Source organism: Panicum virgatum, chromosome 2K, assembly GCF_016808335.1.
Source record: "Panicum virgatum strain AP13 chromosome 2K, P.virgatum_v5, whole genome shotgun sequence".
NCBI lineage: Eukaryota > Viridiplantae > Streptophyta > Magnoliopsida > Poales > Poaceae > Panicum > Panicum virgatum.
This window is the reverse complement of record NC_053137.1, coordinates 44318219-44336419: the sequence shown is the minus strand read 5'-3', so window position 1 is coordinate 44336419 and position 18201 is coordinate 44318219. Positions and strand designations below refer to the sequence as shown.

Here is an 18201-nt window from a genome sequence, read left to right as displayed (position 1 = left end):
GCTACCTCTAGCGGCGTGCTCTCTTGGCGTGCAACGACCACCACACGTCCACACACCATGCATCGATCGGGGACGTAGAGATGGTCAAGGCGGCTGCAGAGCTGGGACGCGTCCATCCGATCCGTCGATGATCGGACACGACCGGCCGGCGGCCGGTGCATGTATACATGCCGCCGTACGTGCACGATGCTTGCGCCGTCGTCTCGTCGATCTGATCGATCTCGTCCCTTTACTCCCACCCGTTGATGTTGTAGTAGCTCTACCTACAAGAGAATATATAAAGCTGAACGAAGAAGCTAGCTAGGTTAGATGGTTAGGGTTTTCTGGATTATTATATATTCGATCAGGCCATCAGGGAAGAAGGAGCTAGCCTGGGGCTTAATTAGGAGGGGGCCTTGCATTGGGAGGTAGCAGGCGTGACGGATGCGGCAAACACTCTGACGAGGGCCTGTTCGCTTCTTTGCTTGTGACCCTGGCCAAGCAGCCTGGTCCAGGCAGCAAATCCAGGCCATCAATTTCTGACGCCTGGTGCTCCGATCGATTATTGCTGCCAGGAGCCCGCGCAAGGTGCATGGCTGTGGCGAGGAAGACGATCGAAGAGGTACAGTAACGCAACATCGTGGACCGCCTGATGGCCATGGAATTGGAACGGATGCGGTTGGTCGACAGGAAATAAGATGATGATAGCATGCATCACCCTTAGTTTTGTAGTTTTCTTCCGATGATAAACAATGACCGCACTGGATATAATGATATATAGACTTAGCCACTAGTAACTACCACTAGGTAGCATAGGAAGAAGACCCGAGAGCCTTGGGGATGGCGAGTCCAGCAACAATCATCCCGCCACTCCAAAAAATATCTGGTTCTCGCTCGTCCCTCCCTATATCTATCAAGACAAGCCGCCGCTCCTAGACAGGGACCACCACAGCACTGTGGCCGGTCTGCTGTGTGGGCCTCCGGACAAGGCAAGGCAATTTCTGCGAAGACATCATCAGAGATCACCTCCTGGCCGCTCATCACATTGCCTTAGCTTGTCGTAGTGGAAGCCCCAGAGGCCGGCCAGGCCAACCCAAACTTTTTTTTGAAAGAAACAGGCCAACCCAAACTACATGCGACGCACCTGCTGCACCGTACCCCAGATAGCTCTTGACCATTCCGCGCGCGACGCCCCCGCACGATCTCGCCTGCCCTGGATCCTCCTCCCCTCTGCACTCTGCCGCCGGCGCGTCCCATCTGACAAAGGCACAAAGCCCCCCCGGGCTCGGTCATGCGCATGCATGCCCATCAAATTGCCACGCGCGCCAGTGAGTGTGTGTGTGTGTGTGTGTCCAAGCTGGTCCACATCGATCTGGATGCCGCGGCGCCGCTGCGTGGGCAAAAGAGGCAACGGCGACCGCGGCGCGGCGAGAGAAGGCAATGTGTGCCTGGACGTGCATGCACTGAACAAGACCTGACCTGCTGAAAGGATGACATGATCAGCTAGCTCGCCTGGTATGGAAATTACATGATGGCAACAAAGAAACTAATGGATCACACGCATCAGGCCGGCGTCAGAATAAAAGGGCTGGCTGTTCTTGTTCCTCTGTTTATTTAGTCTCGAAATCCAAAGACAGAACAATAACATTAAAGCGCTAAAATTAAACACTCTCTCAACCGGCATCCTAGTTTGTTTTGAATAGTCGGCTCAGATACCCACATCCTAAACAGATACAAAAGGAAAGGAAAGCCTTGAAAATAACCGGTTATAAGTTTACCGGCAACAACCGGTTCCTGACTTGTTGAAAAATAGCCGAGAAACCCTTGATTCATCGGATGTATGCAGTATTGTTTTCCCATTCTAAACTAAGCAAGAAAGCATGTGCTTATCAGCATTGGCACCATCTTGCCATCACATTCTGGACACGTATCATCACACGGTGGTAGCAAAAGCAGGACTACAGCAACAAAGGTGACCTACACATGAAGGCAACAAGGATAAGGATGACAGAAATGGAATGACCAGTCCTTATTGCACATCATGCGCGCGGAGCATGCACCTAGCAACTTCCTGGCAAATATTGGCACCAGCACACAATCTTGGATGTCCTTCCGACGCTAGGCGGGGATCGAAGGCCACAAGACATGCGAAATCACAGCAATATAATATGACAAAAGCGGTGTGAGGCTGTGGCTGGCCACAATTGTTGACTTGGAGAGCCAATTCTCGTACTGCAAAAGTGATGTTCTGGTATGGTGGAGAAAGTCGCATGAGGTCGACAAGCGCATACAATAGATTCTCACGCTCTCATTATTTGACATGACCGCCAACGAGCTCGTACCACCCGCCCCAGTTCGATCCCAGTTTGGGACGGATAACCGGGTGTGGCGCAGTCGCTCCCCAAGGATTCTGCTCGTGGGTAAAAAAATCCTCTCGCTGTGCTCGCCGCAAGGCTTATCCTCTCGGGCATGGGCGGGGATTTTTCCGCGGCCGGATGAAGCCGAATCGCTTCCTCTTAATGAAAAACGGTGGGATCCGTTCACCCCTCTGGCTGCGTTTTTTTAATTTGACATGACCAGGAGAAAGCTCAATGCTCTTATACCTTGGAGATAAAATTGACAGAGACATTATTGTCGCATATGAATGTAAAGCTTTTTGCATGTCAAAACTCCATTGGGGAAAGATGGCACCATTGTTGTGTGCCTTAATAAACTCGTCAAAGCAGAAAAGACTGAAATTTGCTTCTTCCCTGAATGCCAAAGACCATCCAATAACAACCTGATGTTCCCGTTTGCACATGTTTTCTTGGTTCCTCTGTCCATCTTTAAATTCTGGGGAACTAATCAAAGATGGCTATACTATATGTGAACAAGAATCCAAGAAACGAAGACCCCATATGCTTCCCTGTTTCCTTTGTGTCATATCACTGCAGAAGAATGTACAGTGTGGTTTTTTATTTTTCTTGTACTCCAATCTGACAATAGGAGACTTATTCTCGCTTTCTTCCAAACTTCATACCAAGAATTTCACTACTTGTCTTCCTCTGATAGGAATCTTGTGGGCCATCTTTGCCGACACCAGAAGTTGGTACCCTAAAACTGCTGGCAACATGGGAACTTCTAAACTGCGTCACATAATGGATTGGCTGACAGCACTGCATCATAAACAGATAACCTGCTCTCAATGGTCAATCGGCAAATTGGACATGACTGGCACTTGTTAGATCAAGGCCTGCAAGGGAAACCAATGGAGAGCTTCAGAATTCTCATAAATTTATAGTAATATAGATAATAAGAATGTGAGGATATATCGAGATGAACATTCAAACTAACTCGCAGAGAACATGATGGCGGCAGGGAAGCAGAACAATGCAGATCTCTCTTTCAAAGCAAATTCGGCACAAGATCCGTTCCTGCATTTATGCAAATATTTTGGTAGTATTAGTTCAGGGAACAGCAAAAATTAGTTCACATTTAGTGTGGATTAACCCTATAGTGACAATACATGAACAATTTCTGCAAGCTATATGATAAAGGAACAGCCTTTTAAATAAACTGAACATTCTGAAAGGCAAATAATGTCAATAATGATATCCAGATGGAGATCCATGAGTGAATATATTAAAACTGAAAAGAATGTTTTGGTGTGATATGTAGGAGGAAATGATAGCTTGTATTCCTCCAACCCTAGAAGGGTGGGTATATATAATACTTATACATGGGCCTCTAGATGGGCCTCTATACACATGGGCTCAATATACTCCAACACCCCCCGCAGTCTGAACTACCGACGCAGCGGTGTTCAAGACTGGACAACAAGAAAGCTAACACCCCCCGCAGTCTGAACAACCGACGCAGCGGTGTTCAAGACTGGACAAGAAGAGAGTACAAAGGGCAAATACCCCCCCCCCCCCGCGCAGCCACAACTAGCCACCAGCTACGTTGAGGCTGGATCGAAACTCCGAGGAGGTCGAAGAGGGCAGCCCCTTGGTGAAGAAGTCAGCAAACTGGGAGGTAGTCGGGACATGGAGTACCCGAACGTCGCCGATTGCGACTCTGTCGCACACGAAGTGTAGGTTGATCTCCACGTGCTTCGTCCGCTGATGCTGGACGGGGTTGGTGGAGAGATACACGGCGCTGACGTTGTCGCAGTAGACGAGCGTGCTCTTGGCAAGCGGGCTGTGGAGCTCCGCCAAGAGCTGTCGTAGCCAGGACGCCTCCGCCACACCGTTAGCGACAGCCCGGTACTCCGCCTCGGCACTGGAGCGGGAGACAACCGGCTGCCGCTTGGACGACCAGGAGACCAGGTTGCCGCCCAGGAAGACGGCGTAGCCGGAGGTGGAGCGACGAGTGTCCGGGCAGCCAGCCCAGTCAGCGTCGGTGTAGACCAACAGCTCAGCAGAGGACGAGCGGTTAAGTACCAGGCCGAGGTCCACAGTGCCACGGACGTACCGGAGGAGACGCTTCAACGCAGCAAGGTGTGACTCCCGGGGATCATGCATATGGAGACAGACCTGCTGAACAGCGTAGGTGAGGTCCGGCCTGGTGAAGGTGAGGTACTGCAAAGCGCCGGCCAGACTCCGGTAGACAGTAGGATCAGCCACCGGATCACCCAGATCAGCAGACAGCTTCGCCTGAGTGTCGACTGGAGTGGAGCAGGGCTTGCAATCAGTCATCCCAGGTCGCTCTAGAATATCGAGGGCGTACTGCCGCTGGTGAAGGAGAAGACCAGACGGGCGAGGCTCAACAGTGATGCCCAAGAAGTGGTGGAGCTGACCGAGATCCTTCATAGCGAACTCCTGCTGCAGAGAGGAGATGACACTCTGAAGCAACTGCTGACTGGAAGCTGTGAGCACAATGTCATCGACGTATAGCAGCAGATATGCCGTCTCATCCCCACGGCGGTAGATGAAGAGAGACGTGTCAGACTTGGCCTCGGTGAATCCCAGTGTCATCAAGAACGTGGCGAACCGAGAGTACCAAGCCCGAGGGGCCTGCTTCAGTCCATAGAGAGACTTGTTGAGCCGGCAGACCATATCCGGACGACTCGAGTCCACAAATCCCGCTGGCTGAGAGCAGTAGACAGTCTCTGACAAGGTGCCGTGAAGAAACGCATTCTTCACGTCCAGCTGGTGCACAGGCCAAGTGCGCGAGAGCGCAAGTGAGAGGACCGTGCGCACCGTAGCGGGCTTCACGACCGGGCTGAAGGTCTCATCATAATCCACACCAGGTCGCTGAGTGAACCCCCGGAGAACCCAGCGAGCCTTGTAGCGCTCCAGTGTGCCGTCAGCCCGACACTTGTGCGTCCAGATCCACTTGCCAGTCACCACATTGCAACCAGACGGGCGCGGCATGAGGTCCCACGTCTGGTTGGCAAGAAGAGCCGCGTACTCCTCTTCCATCGCGCGACGCCAGTGAGGATCCGCCAAGGCGTCGCGGACAGAGGAGGGTACCGGAGAGACCCGCGGCTCTCCCTCGGTGGCGGAGAGAGTCGCGGCCTGGGACGCCATCCGCCGAGTCACCATGGGATGGATATGCCGAGGATCTAGATGGATGACCGGCGGGTGGTACACCTCCAGCTCGGCTCGAGAGGGAGCCGGAGGTGGCGGCGGCGGCGGCGGCGGCTCCGGTGTCGGCGTCGCAGGAGCCTCTGGAGCAGGAGGCGGCGCCGATGTTGACGCCGAACGACGCCGGTACACCTGCACCGGCTCAGCGTACCACTGCGGTGTCGGCGTCGGCGCCGAGCGGCGCCGGTACACCTGCACCGGCTGAGCGTACCACGCAAGTGCAAGGGAAGGCACCAGGGCCGCGCGTGGCGCAGCGGGGGACACCGGGTCCGCGCGCGGCACGACCGGAGGTCCGGGGACCGCGCGTGGCGCGACTGCGGGCACCGGGGCCGCGCTCGTCGCAGCAGGGATCACCGAAAATGGTGCCGGCGTGCCGGGAAAACCTGCAGGAAAAGGACAGACAGGTAACGGTGGCTGAACCACCGGGTCAGTCGGAAACAGAGACTCCAGCTCGGGGTCAAGAGATGGTGTAGAGGAGGTGGAGTAGGGGAAATCCGACTCGTCGAAGACGACGTGTCGGGAGATCAGGACGCGGCGAGTGGTGAGGTCAAAGCATCGGTACCCCTTGTGGTCAGGGGAGTAACCGAGGAACACACAACGAGTCAAGCGGGGCGCCAGCTTGTGAGGAGCGATGGCGGAGGTGTTAGGGTAACACGCACACCCGAAGACCCGAAGGTGGTCGTAGCGAGGAGGGATACCGAAGAGAGCGTGGTGTGGAGTGGGAGCAGGAGAAGCAGTGGACGGAAGGCGATTGAGCAGGTAGGTGGCGGTGTAGAGGCTCTCAGCCCAGAAGCGCGGGGGCAGAGAAGCCTGGATCAGAAGGGTGCGCACGACGTCGTTCGTTGTGCGAATCATCCGCTCAGCCTTGCCGTTCTGAGGAGAGGTATACGGACAAGACATACGCAGCTGAACACCCCGAGACAGGAAGAAGGAACGGGAGGTGGAGTTGTCAAACTCCCGCCCGTTGTCACACTGGACGGCCTTAACGGTGAGGCCGAACTGAGTGGACACCCAGGCAAAGAAGTGGTGGAGGGTGGGGAAGGTCTCAGACTTGGCGCGCAAAGGAAACGTCCAAGAGTAGTGCGAGAAGTCGTCGACCACCACCAGATAGTACTTATAACCAGAAAGGCTAAGTACAGGAGAGGTCCACAGGTCACAGTGAACAAGATCGAATGCACGCGTCGCATGCGAAGAAGAAGAGGAAAAAGGGAGCCGAACATGACGACCGAGCTGGCACGCATGGCAGAGGGGCTGAGCAGGAGCCCTATTACCAGGAACATCGGTACTACGACCGAGCTGAGCCAGAACGTCGCGGCCAGGGTGACCAAGACGACGGTGCCAAGTGGTGGAAGACGGCGTCGCGGCAAAAGCGGCAGACCAAGACGGCCAGGGCGAAGAAGAAGATGAGAGTGGTGCAGCGGAAGAAGGAAGGCGAAGGGTGTAACGAGGCCCCGTGCTGTCACACCGGAGTAGCGGACGCCGGGAGGCCGAATCCTTTACAGTGAGGCCAGAAGAATCAAACTCGATGGAACAAGAATTGTCAGCTGTAAACTGACGAATGGAAAGAAAATTATGAACCATCTGAAGAGCAACAAGGACATTGGGAAGACGAATTCCTCCAACCCTAGAAGGGTGGGTATATATAATACCTATACATGGGCCTCTAGATGGGCCTCTATACACATGGGCTCAATATACTCCAACATGATAGAAAAGGGGATAGCAGGTAGTACATTTTTAAGCCTATCACAGAGCTGTTGGCTATGATTTGCCATTTCAGTTTGCTCTTCCAAGGCTAGTTGAAGTCTCTGTACCTGGAAGATGACAAATGATTTATTAGCTTCGTGTGAACAAGGAAGATATTAAAGCAAGTATGATGAAATAACCTCTTTGACAAGAACTTCTTTTGGCATCTCTTTTACCACCTTTGGTGGATAACTGCAAAAGGTACTATAGCTGCGGATAACGAACAAGAGATCAGTCATTGAAAGTATCAACCTACCTGAAAGCATTTAGAATGCATATGAAGCGACTCCATCCTTCTCTCCCTCTTAACGAAGTATCAAACAGTGGGTTTAAATTGATTTGTAACTTCAAAGGGTCAATATTGAGCTCTACTCAATCAAGCAATTAGTTTTAGAATATCCTTTTAATTGTCTTTCTACATCTTCTGCCATCTAACCATAGGTGGGATCTCCCATGTGATTTGAACTTACGTATGGGCCTAAATGATACATTTATACAAAAACTGATCTTGTCTTTTTTTTTCTTATCTCTGCTAGAAAGAAAAAGATCCATCTCCTTCCCACAAGAGACCATGCTGCTCTATCCCGCAACCTCCTCTACCCACTCTCCAAGCAAAATAAAAAAAAAGGTAGAACACAATACCAATATGCCATTTTCTGTTTAAGTTGATCACGAGCTCCATGTAGCATTTCATAACAAAAAATGTTTTATAGAAATTTATGATTCTATAGACTATTGCTTTCCATATGTTTAGTTTGCAGCAATGCATCACATACACAAAAAATAGCATGGGCCATTCAGTGATTCTAACCCACAGATCCAAAATATCCCCATATATCGACTTTTTAAGGCAAGCGCATATATTTATGTCTAGTATCTATACCCTATAAAAATACGACTAAACAGAATTCTGTCGTGGATACCCAGTATTATTTGCATAGCATAAGTGAGCCTGTTCCTCTTTGCTATCTTCATCTATAGACCACCAGTGGAGGAGCCTGTTCAGCAAAAAAGATTAACAAACTGAGAATTCCATCTACAATCCATGCAGTAAGTACGCAATTTGAACACATGACTAATAGAGTAATGCTAGGGAGTATATAAAACCTTGAACCATATTGTATCATCATAAACAGTTCATCAACTCTTAAGGACACAGAAATATGTCCTTGACTGATAATTCCATCTTGAAGTTTAGTAAGAAGCCTGTCAAAGAATCTCCAAACAGCAAAAGATAAAGCAGCCACTTGTAGCAAAATTATGGGCAGAAAAATAGCTCGCATTGGGATAAAATGAGCATTAGATGGAGTTCCCTGCAATCAGAGACAAATGGTACTCAGACTAGGCGGGTAACAGTTTCATATATGGCATCCACAGATAGTGCAACAAGCTTGTACCCAATATATATATATATATATATATATATATATATATATATATATATATATATATATATATATATATATATATATATATATATATACACACACACACACACACACACGAAACATATTAGGGGGAAAGTAAGTATGATATTTAGCACAAAATCGTCACCACAATCTAGTGGCAGTACAAAGTATACAAAGCACTGGTAGGCAGCTTCGAGATTTGACTTGAAATGTTTCTTTAACAAATAATGGCAGCTGAAATATTCAGAAGAAAAGGATGCACAGTATGTGTATAGACATACAACACTAGGTGCAAGTTCTCAAAGTTCAAATGACAGCAAAGAATAATAGATGCTCTATATTAAGCAAATAAAGCATCTGGAAATGCATTTGAACAAACCTCTAAGTGCATACAAAGAAGAACTTGGAAAACTATTATAAGAATTATCAATACAGGGCCACCACTGTCCTGCAGACCACACAGTTAGTCTAGGTCAGCATCCTTTTTGCAGAAAAATGGAACACTGCTGTTCCAAATCCTCTCTGTTTGAGTATATTGAGCCCATGTGTATAGAGGCTCATCTAGAGGCCCGTGTATAGGTATTATATATACCCATCCTTCTAGGGTTGGAGGAATACAAGCATTATTCTCTCCAATATGGTATCAGTCTAGTCTCACTCTCTCCTCTCCTCTGCAGTAGCCGCCGCCGCCGCCGCCACCATGGCCGGCCGGCCGCCGGCGCTGCCCCTCCCTCCCCTCTACTCCTTCCCTCCCCTTTCCTCTGCTCCTGGCGGCTCCCCTGCTCCCGGCGGCGCCACCTCTGCGCTGGCCGCCTGGCCGCCGGCGCCATGGCCCGCCGCGCCTTGGTCGCCCGCCGCTGCAGCCGCCGCCCCCTCTGCGCTGGCCGCTGGCGCCATGGCCCGCCGCGCCTTGGGCGCCCGCCGCTGCAGCCGCCATCGCCCCCCTCGATGCTGGGCCGCCGCAGGCCGCCACCGCGACGGATCCGGCCGCCCTCGGCGCGGATCCGCCCGCGGCAAGTGCGGATCCGCCCGCGGGGGGCGCGGCCACGGCGTGCGCCGCCGCCGCCGCCAACCACCTCGCGGCCCTGGCCGCCGGGCCCCCTCCTCCCCTGGGCGCGGCCGCCGCCGGCCTGCCTCCTGCAGGCGTGAGCGCGGGCGCCGTCCCTGCCGCCGCTGCCGCCACTCCGGGTGCCGCGAGCGCGGGAAGCGCGGGGGGCGCGTGGGCCACGGGCACGACGCCGCCTGGGCAGCCTGCGCCACCGCAGCCCATGCTCAGGCGCGGCGCGGCCTCCCCTGCTCCCGGCGTGGCGTGTGTGTGGCCCTCGGACGCCGCTCCTCTGCTTGCCACCGCTCTGCCTGTGCAGACAGCGGGCGCCGCGGGCACCGCCGCCGACGCCGCCGTCTCGGCTTGGCGCGCGCCTGCCCTGGCGGCCGCCCCCGCCCTGCCCTAGCGCGCCTCTAGCGCCGCCGGGCCGGCCCCTGGCGCAGCGCCCTGGCGCGCGCCTGCCCCGCGGGCGTCCGCCCCTGCTCTGGACGCGGACGGCGCCGCTGCAGCCGCCACCCAGGGTGCCTGGCGTGCGCCTGCCCCGGCGGCCGCCGCCTCTCTGCCCTGGCGCGCCTCTGGCGCTGCCGGGCTGCCCTCTGGCGCTCCTCCGGCCGTCCTGGGTGGACCCACGGGGGCGTGCCGCGTCGCAGACCTAGCAACCCCTGGGGCTGCTGTACTGCGAGCTGGGCCTGCCCCTGCCACTGGATCCACGGCCCGCGTTGCCACCGCTGCCGCCTCCCTCGCCGCCGCGCGGGCCGTCGCGCCCAACGCGCAGGCCGCCATCGCACCAGCCGCGCAGGCTAAGGCCGTCGCGCCCGCAGACCTGGCCGCCGCCTTTGTGGCCGCAGTCGCGCCTGCCGCGCAGGCCGCGCGGACCGCCGCCTCCCTCGCCGCCGCGCGCGTTGCGCAGGCCGTTGCGCCCAGGGACTCCGAGCCGGCCACTGCCTCCCTTGCCGCCGCGTGGCCTGCGTTTGGGATGCCCCCCGCGGCCGCGCCTTTCGCCGCCAACGCCTTCAGCGGGCAGCCGATCGCCGCCGGTGCTGCTACTGCCAGAGCTGCTCCCCTGTTCGCGCAGTCCTTCAGCGCCATGGGGTAGACGCCGCCGGTCAGCACCGAGTGGATCGCCGACTCGGGTGCCTACTTCCACACCACCCCACATGCCGGTATCCTCTCTTCTGTACGACCACCACACCCCTCGTCCTTCTTCCATCATGGTTGGTGACGGATCTTGCCTTCCTGTCACCGCCGTGGGTTCTGCTCCTGGCTCTTTTCGTCTTCCCAATGTCCTTGTTGCTCCTCAGATGGTTCATAATTTTCTTTCGATTCGTCAGTTTACAGCTGACAATTCTTGTTCCATCGAGTTTGATTCTTCCGGCCTCACTGTACAGGATTCGGCCTCCCGGCGTCCGCTACTCCGGTGTGACAGCACAGGCCCCTTTACACCCTTCGCCTTCCTTCTTCCGCTGCACCACTCGCCTTCTTCTTCGCCCTGGCCGTCTTGGTCTGCCGCTTTTGCCGCGACGCCGTCTTCCACCACCTGGCACCGCCGTCTTGGTCACCCTGGCCGCGACGTTCTGGCTCAGCTCAGTCGTAGTACCGCTGTCCCTAGTGCTAGGGCTCCTGCTGAGCCCCTCTGCCATGCGTGCCAGCTCGGTCGTCATGTTCGGCTCCTTTTTTATTTTTCTTCGTCGCATGCGACGCATGCATTTGACCTTGTTCACTGTGACCTGTGGACCTCTCATGTACTTAGCCTTTCTGGTTATAAGTACTATCTGGTGGTGGTCGACGACTTCTCGCACTACTCTTGGACGTTTCCTTTGCGCGCCAAGTCTGAGACCTTCCCCACCCTCCTCCACTTCTTTGCCTGGGTGTTCACTCAGTTCGGCCTCACCGTTAAGGCCGTCCAGTGTGACAACGAACGGGAGTTCGACAACTCCACCTCCCGTTCTTTCTTCCTCTCTCGGGGTGTTCAGCTGCGTATGTCTTGTCCGTATACCTCTCCTCAGAACGGCAAGGCTGAGCGGATGATTCGCACGACGAACGACGTCGTGCGCACCCTTCTGATCCAGGCTTCTCTGCCCCCGCGCTTCTGGGCTGAGAGCCTCCACACCACCACCTACTTGCTCAACCGTCTTCCGTCCACTGCTTCTCCTGCTCCCACTCCACACCACGCTCTTTTTGGTACCCCTCCTCGCTACGACCACCTTCGGGTTTTCGGGTGTGCGTGTTACCCTAACACCTCCGCCACTGCTCCTCACAAGCTGGCGCCCCGCTCGACTCGTTGTGTGTTCCTTGGTTACTCCCCTGACCACAAGGGGTACCGATGCTTTGACCTCACCTCTCGCAGCGTCCTGATCTCCCGACACGTCGTCTTTGACGAGTCGGATTTCCCCTACTCTACCTCCTCTACACCTTCTCTTGACCCCGAGCTGGAGTCTCTGTTTCCGACTGACCCGGTGGTTCAGCCACCGTTACTTGTCTGTCCTTTTCCTGCAGGTTTTCCCGGCACGCCGTCACCGTTTCCGGTGATCCCTGCTGCGCCGAGTGCGGCCCCGGACCTCCGGTCATGCCGCGCGCGGACCCGGTGTCACCCGCTGCGCCACGCGCGGCCCCGGTACCTTCACATGCACCTGCGCGGTACGCTCAGCCGGTGCAGGTGTACCGGCGTCGCTCGGCGCCGACCCCGACACCGCAGCGGTATGCTGAGCCGGTGCAGGTGTACCGGCGTCGTTCGGCGCCGACACTGGCGCCGCCTCCTGCTCCAGAGGCTCCTGCGACGCCGACGCCGGAGCCGTCGCCCCCACCGCCTCCTCCGGCTCCCTCTCGAGCCGAGCCGGAGGTATACCACCCGCCAGTCATCCATCGGGATCCTCGGCATATCCATCCCATGGTGACTCGGCGGATGGCGTCTCAGGCCGCGACTCTCTCCGCCACCGAGGGAGAGCCGCGGGTCTCTTCGGTACCATCCTCTGTCCGCGACGCCTTGGCGGATCCTCACTGGTGTCGTGCGATGGAAGAGGAGTACGCGGCTCTTCTTGCCAACCAGACGTGGGACCTCGTGACGCGTCCGTCTGATTGCAATGTGGTGACTGGCAAGTGGATCTGGACGCATAAGCGTCGGGCTGATGGCACACTGGAGCGCTACAAGGCTCGCTGGGTTCTCCGGAGATTCACTCAGCGACCTGGTGTGGACTATGATGAGACCTTCAGCCCAGTGGTGAAGCCCGCTACGGTGCGCACGGTCCTCTCGCTTGCGCTCTCGCGCTCTTGGCCTGTGCACCAGCTGGACGTGAAGAATGCGTTTCTTCACGGCACTCTCTCGGAGACTGTCTACTGCTCTCAGCCAGCGGGATTTGTGGACTCGAGTCGTCCGAATATGGTCTGCCGGCTCAACAAGTCTCTCTATGGTCTGAAGCAGGCTCCTCGGGCTTGGTACTCTCGGTTCGCCACATTCTTGCAGACATTGGGATTCACCGAGGCCAAGTCTGACACGTCTCTCTTCGTCTACCGCCGTGGGGATGGGACTTCCTATCTGCTGCTCTACGTTGATGACATTGTGCTCACAGCCTCTAGTCAGCGGTTACTTCAGAGTGTCATCTCATCTCTGCAGCAGGAGTTTGCTATGAAGGATCTCGGTCAGCTCCACCACTTCTTGGGCGTCACTGTTGAGCCTCGCCCGTCTGGTCTTCTCCTGCACCAGCGGCAGTACGTACTCGTTATCCTGGAGCGGGCTGGGATGACTGATTGCAAGCCCTGCTCCACTCCTGTCGACACTCAGGCGAAGCTGTCCGCTGATCTGGGTGATCCGGTGGCGGATCCTACTGCTTACCGGAGTCTGGCTGGTGCTTTGCAGTACCTCAACTTCACCAGGCCGGACCTCACCTACGCTGTCCAGCAGGTCTGTCTCCATATGCATGATCCCCGGGCGACACACCTTGCTGTGCTGAAGCGTCTCCTCCGCTACGTCCGTGGCACTGTGGACCTCGGCCTGGTGCTTCACCGCTCGTCCTCTGCTGAGCTGGTGGTCTACACCGACGCTGACTGGGCTGGCTGCCCGGACACTCGTCGCTCCACGTCCAGCTACGCCGTCTTCCTGGGCGGCAACCTGGTCTCCTGGTCGTCCAAGCGGCAGCCGGTTGTCTCCCGCTCCAGTGCCGAGGCGGAGTACCGGGCTGTCGCTAACGGCGTAGCGGAGGCGTCCTGGCTACGACAGCTCTTGGCGGAGCTCCACAGCCCGCTCGCCAAGAGCACGCTCGTCTACTGCGACAACGTCAGCGCCGTGTATCTCTCCACCAACCCCGTCCAGCATCAGCGGACGAAGCACGTGAAGATCGACCTACACTTCGTGCGCGACAGAGTCGCAATCGGCGATGTTCGGGTACTCCATGTCCCGACTACCTCCCAGTTTGCTGACATCTTCACCAAGAGGCTGCCCTCCTCGACCTTCTCGGAGTTTCGGTCCAGCCTCAACGTAGCCGGTGGGTAGTTGTGGCTGCGGGGGTATTTGTCTTTGTACTCTATTTGTACTCTCTTCTTGTCCAGTCTTGAACACCGCTGCGTCGGTAGTTCAGACTGCGGGGGGTGTTAGCTTTCTTGTTGTCCAGTCTTGAACACCGCTGCGCCGGTAGTTCAGACTGCGGGAGGGTGTTGGAGTATATTGAGCCCATGTGTATAGAGGCACATCTAGAGGCACATGTATAGGTATTATATATACCCACCTTTCTAGGATTGGAGGAATACAAGCATTATTCTCTCCAATACTCTCTACTCCCTCTGTCCCCAAAAAAAGTCATCCTAAGAATTCTATGACAGAATAATAAGAAGATGAGATTACCTTGTTTGCCCCGATTTATTAGCCATATTTGGCACTAATTGATTGATGGCACATGCACATACTGAATTGGGTAAAATACCTTTTTTGGGACAAATTTTGAATCCTAGAATCACTTTTTTTGGGGACGGAGGGATTATGTTTTTGCAAGGTGAATTTACTGTTATACCAAGGATTAAGGATTGAATGTCTACCGACCATTGGAGTTGACCATCTTGTGCATACCAGAAAAGCAAAGCACTGGGAAATCCTGTAAAAGATGTCAAATAATTAGTAGGAACAGTTCAAAGTGATTACAAGCATGATTTGAAATGGAGAAAAAAGTATTTACCCAAAATTAATGAATAAATCCCACCATCCCAGAGTAACTGCATCACCTGTTGCATAGTGTAACTATCACTTAAGAGTTCAAAAGGTACTATTGCTCTCACTTGTAGTTAAGCAATATGAAACATGCCACGAAGGTTCGTATTTCTACTACAGCATATAAATATATAAATAAGTAAATCCTCAAGATTTTCTCTATAGTAGTTCAGCAAAAGATATAAGCTATTCAGGCAAAAAAATAAAGGCCAAGTCATGTTATTCACCCTGGAACTTCTGAACAGCAGCTATAAATTCAATAGTATTCATATAGCTTACCACATAACTTCAGAAGCATGAGTGAAGTAGCCGCTAGTAGAAACACCATGGAAATCGCGACCCAGAAATACTATGAAAAGGTGAAGTTGTTAGTAACAGCTGCATATTTGGTCTGCATATAGGGCATCTAGTTATCAACATTAAAAGGCCTCAAGCAATGGCATCCATCATGTATAGGCTTAGCTGTTGGCCTGTTGCTGGTATCCAATATACACATGATTTAATAACTTTATGTTAAATCATGCTGTAAAAAATCATACCAGCAGCTCAAATGGCACAATGTTGCAAATGTGGTACCTCTAACAGGTCATGGTTTAAGAAAAATACTTGGAAATAGAAGACTGTAGCCTTGCATTTAGCTAAAATCTGTAGTTGTATTGATATAATATACATTAACACTTTAGTGGACCTGAATATCTTTCAACTGCTATGTTTAAAAAGAGTAACCATTTCAACATAGTTTTTGGGCCAGACAGCACGGTCATGGTGGTACTAGTACTGGTAAAGATTCAAATAACTAATTAGATTCGGCAATGACAAGTGAAATAGGACGACCAGAAACTGTCCCTTAATATGAAACATCGATTCAAATAATGCTAATATAAAATAAATGGTTGATTTGAGCTCCATATCCGATGGGCCGAAGGGAAATAATCTCAATTATTAAATACTATTTCATACATTTGTTTGGTATAACTATAACAAATAAAATCATCTAATTTTATTGGAGATAGCAGCTTCTATCATGAAGTTGCACATTTGGACAGGATTTAGAACTGAATGGTTTGATCATTTTTATTTAAAAAAATGGGAGAACAGACAACCACACTCTCAAAGTTCGGGGGCCACAGGTGTAACCTAGTCTTAACTCTTAAGATTCTTACAGGAAGCCTCTCCCAAATTGCTTCTTCAGTTATAGTTTCTCCGTGTCCAGGCATTAGAGCCCCACACATCCTAATGACATTAGAAACAGAGGAAGGAATTAAAGTAAGCAATCTGTGCAAATAAGCATGAGTAATCTGCATACTTTATCCATACCAAATTTTCTGGTAATTACTCAAATATGAAAACAATCCTAGCAGCAAGTTTGCACTTACAAGTGAAGAAGACAACGATTATCAGCATGATCCTTATATTACGAAAAGATTATAGTTTAAAGAATTTCCTATAGATTAAGGTGATGGTTTACAGGTTGGATTACTGATGTCGAAAATGTAAAAGGAGAACTATAGAATGAGTATATGCCAAGAAGTACTACTGTAACTGTTCATTATCAATATAAGCAATTTGCATTGTTCCACTGGTTTCATGTGATCACCTGAAATTGTCAACCAGTGTAGTGATTTCCAAAGTCAAGAGTGGAAGGAAGACAAGCTTTAAATCTATGAACGGTTCGCCATGACGTGAAAAATAAAAATTCGAGCTGACAGGTTAAAGAAAAACAACGCAGAAGGCAAACAAACAAACCAAATGGTAAATCACAGTAAGCAGTGGATTCACCATTGAGGCCGTCCAGGTAAACACAGAGAAGCAGCTCAAAAGCAACTAGCAAAGGTGTGGCGACAATGGAATGGCATGGCACCCGCTGTACAGTTGAATGATCTAATTAACTTGCTGCTAGTCAACTTTAGAAAGAACGTATCCACTTTAAAAGAAAAAGTAGAAAACACACTTGACAACTTTCAGGTGATGATGGAGCAGGTAACGAGAATCGACATCGAGCAGCAACAGCATGGAACAACCATAGAGGGATGAAAAGCACCCTGCAGAATAGTCATTTTGAGAATTCCAATATGAAGACATGAAAAACTGACATTAAATGTGTGCTGTAGCTGTTTCAGTGTTTTTGGCACCTTTATGATACACTGCAACATTTATGCCAGCAGGTTCTTCAAATTGGATGTGTAAAGACTAAGTGCATGTCTGCAGAAGTTACATAACCCAAAATCTCACCACCTACTGGCTGGTATCCGTACCCCAACTCAGTATAACACACAAAAGCTAACTTCCAACTGTAAACAAAGCAGGAATTTCACAATTCCCTCAATCAGAGACTCAGATGCACGTCAAATTTACCAAATCACCAACGCATCGTTTACTATAACTTAAAACCAAAAAGGTGCATGCTACATTAGGATGCACGCACCATCGGACTCCTGTGCCTCGCCTAAGTTTCAAAATCACCATGGCTACACGAAAATTAGACTCCCTCCCAAGTGACACATAATTTCACGACGAATCAGCAAATTTTAGCCAAGCGCCCATCTCGGTTCCTCCGTGGGAACCACAACCAGTACAACCCAGCGAACAGCACCACTTGCTTGAACAGTGTGAGGTACGGATTGGACGACGGCTGGGCAGGAGGACAGGGTTACAGCTTACCACCAGGACAGTGAGACGACGCCGTCGAGCTTGAGCGCGAGGAGCGCGGTGAAGCAGAGCAGCAGCGCGTGCGCCACCGCCCCCTGCCCGGCCCTCCGCACCCGCTGCCACGTCGGAACCGGCGCCGGCGCGGCGGCCCCGCTCCCCTCCTCCGCGCCGCTCCCACGCTCGGCGGCGGCGCTGCTTCCCGCGGCGTCGCCCGTTACTCCCCGTGCCATGAATGCGCGTCGGAGAGAGTGCGTGGTCGCGTGTGTGTGTGTGTGATCTGACGGTGGGCCGTGGCCTCGCCTGCCTCCTCCGCTCGTTTCGGCTTTGCGGGGAAACAATGGCGCGTTTAGTTTTAGGACGTTAAATCAACACTTTGACCGGATGTTAGAAAGATTTTTCGAACATTAATTAAAAAATTAATTTCAAAATTCACTTGGAAACCACGAGACGAATCTTTTGAGGCCTTTGACCGCGTCATTAACACATGTGGATTACTGTAGCACTTATGGCTAATCATGCACTAATTAGGCTTAAAAGATTCGTCTCGTCATGTACATCCAAACTGTGTAATTAGTTTTGTTATTTAATTACATTTAGTGCTTCGTACATGTG

At 52.5% G+C, this 18201-nt stretch overlaps 1 protein-coding gene across 4 annotated transcripts; it reads right to left on the bottom strand.

The window, feature by feature from the left end:
• Nucleotides 1-1556: 1556 nt before the first annotated feature.
• On the bottom strand, nt 1557-17883 carry LOC120679192 (transmembrane protein 185A-like). Of its 4 annotated transcripts, none has more exons than XM_039960725.1 (15): nt 17602-17878; nt 16892-16982; nt 16720-16804; nt 16538-16601; nt 16089-16173; nt 15220-15289; nt 14909-14954; nt 14776-14827; nt 9081-9149; nt 8400-8605; nt 8216-8290; nt 7433-7502; nt 7280-7360; nt 3313-3392; nt 1557-3134 (listed from the first exon to the last, which is right to left on the bottom strand). In XM_039960725.1, exons 1-15 carry the CDS (start codon nt 17817-17819, stop codon nt 3110-3112), a joined length of 1317 nt encoding a protein of 438 aa, XP_039816659.1. In that variant the 5' UTR covers nt 17820-17878; the 3' UTR covers nt 1557-3109. The 4 variants fall into 4 exon arrangements, 3 of the variants coding, with proteins under 3 accessions (XP_039816659.1, XP_039816668.1, XP_039816675.1); XM_039960734.1 differs by having other exon boundaries at nt 1557-3211; nt 17602-17876; XM_039960741.1 differs by having other exon boundaries at nt 1557-3211; nt 16104-16173; nt 17602-17875.
• Between the last annotated feature and the right edge of the window lie 318 nt (nt 17884-18201).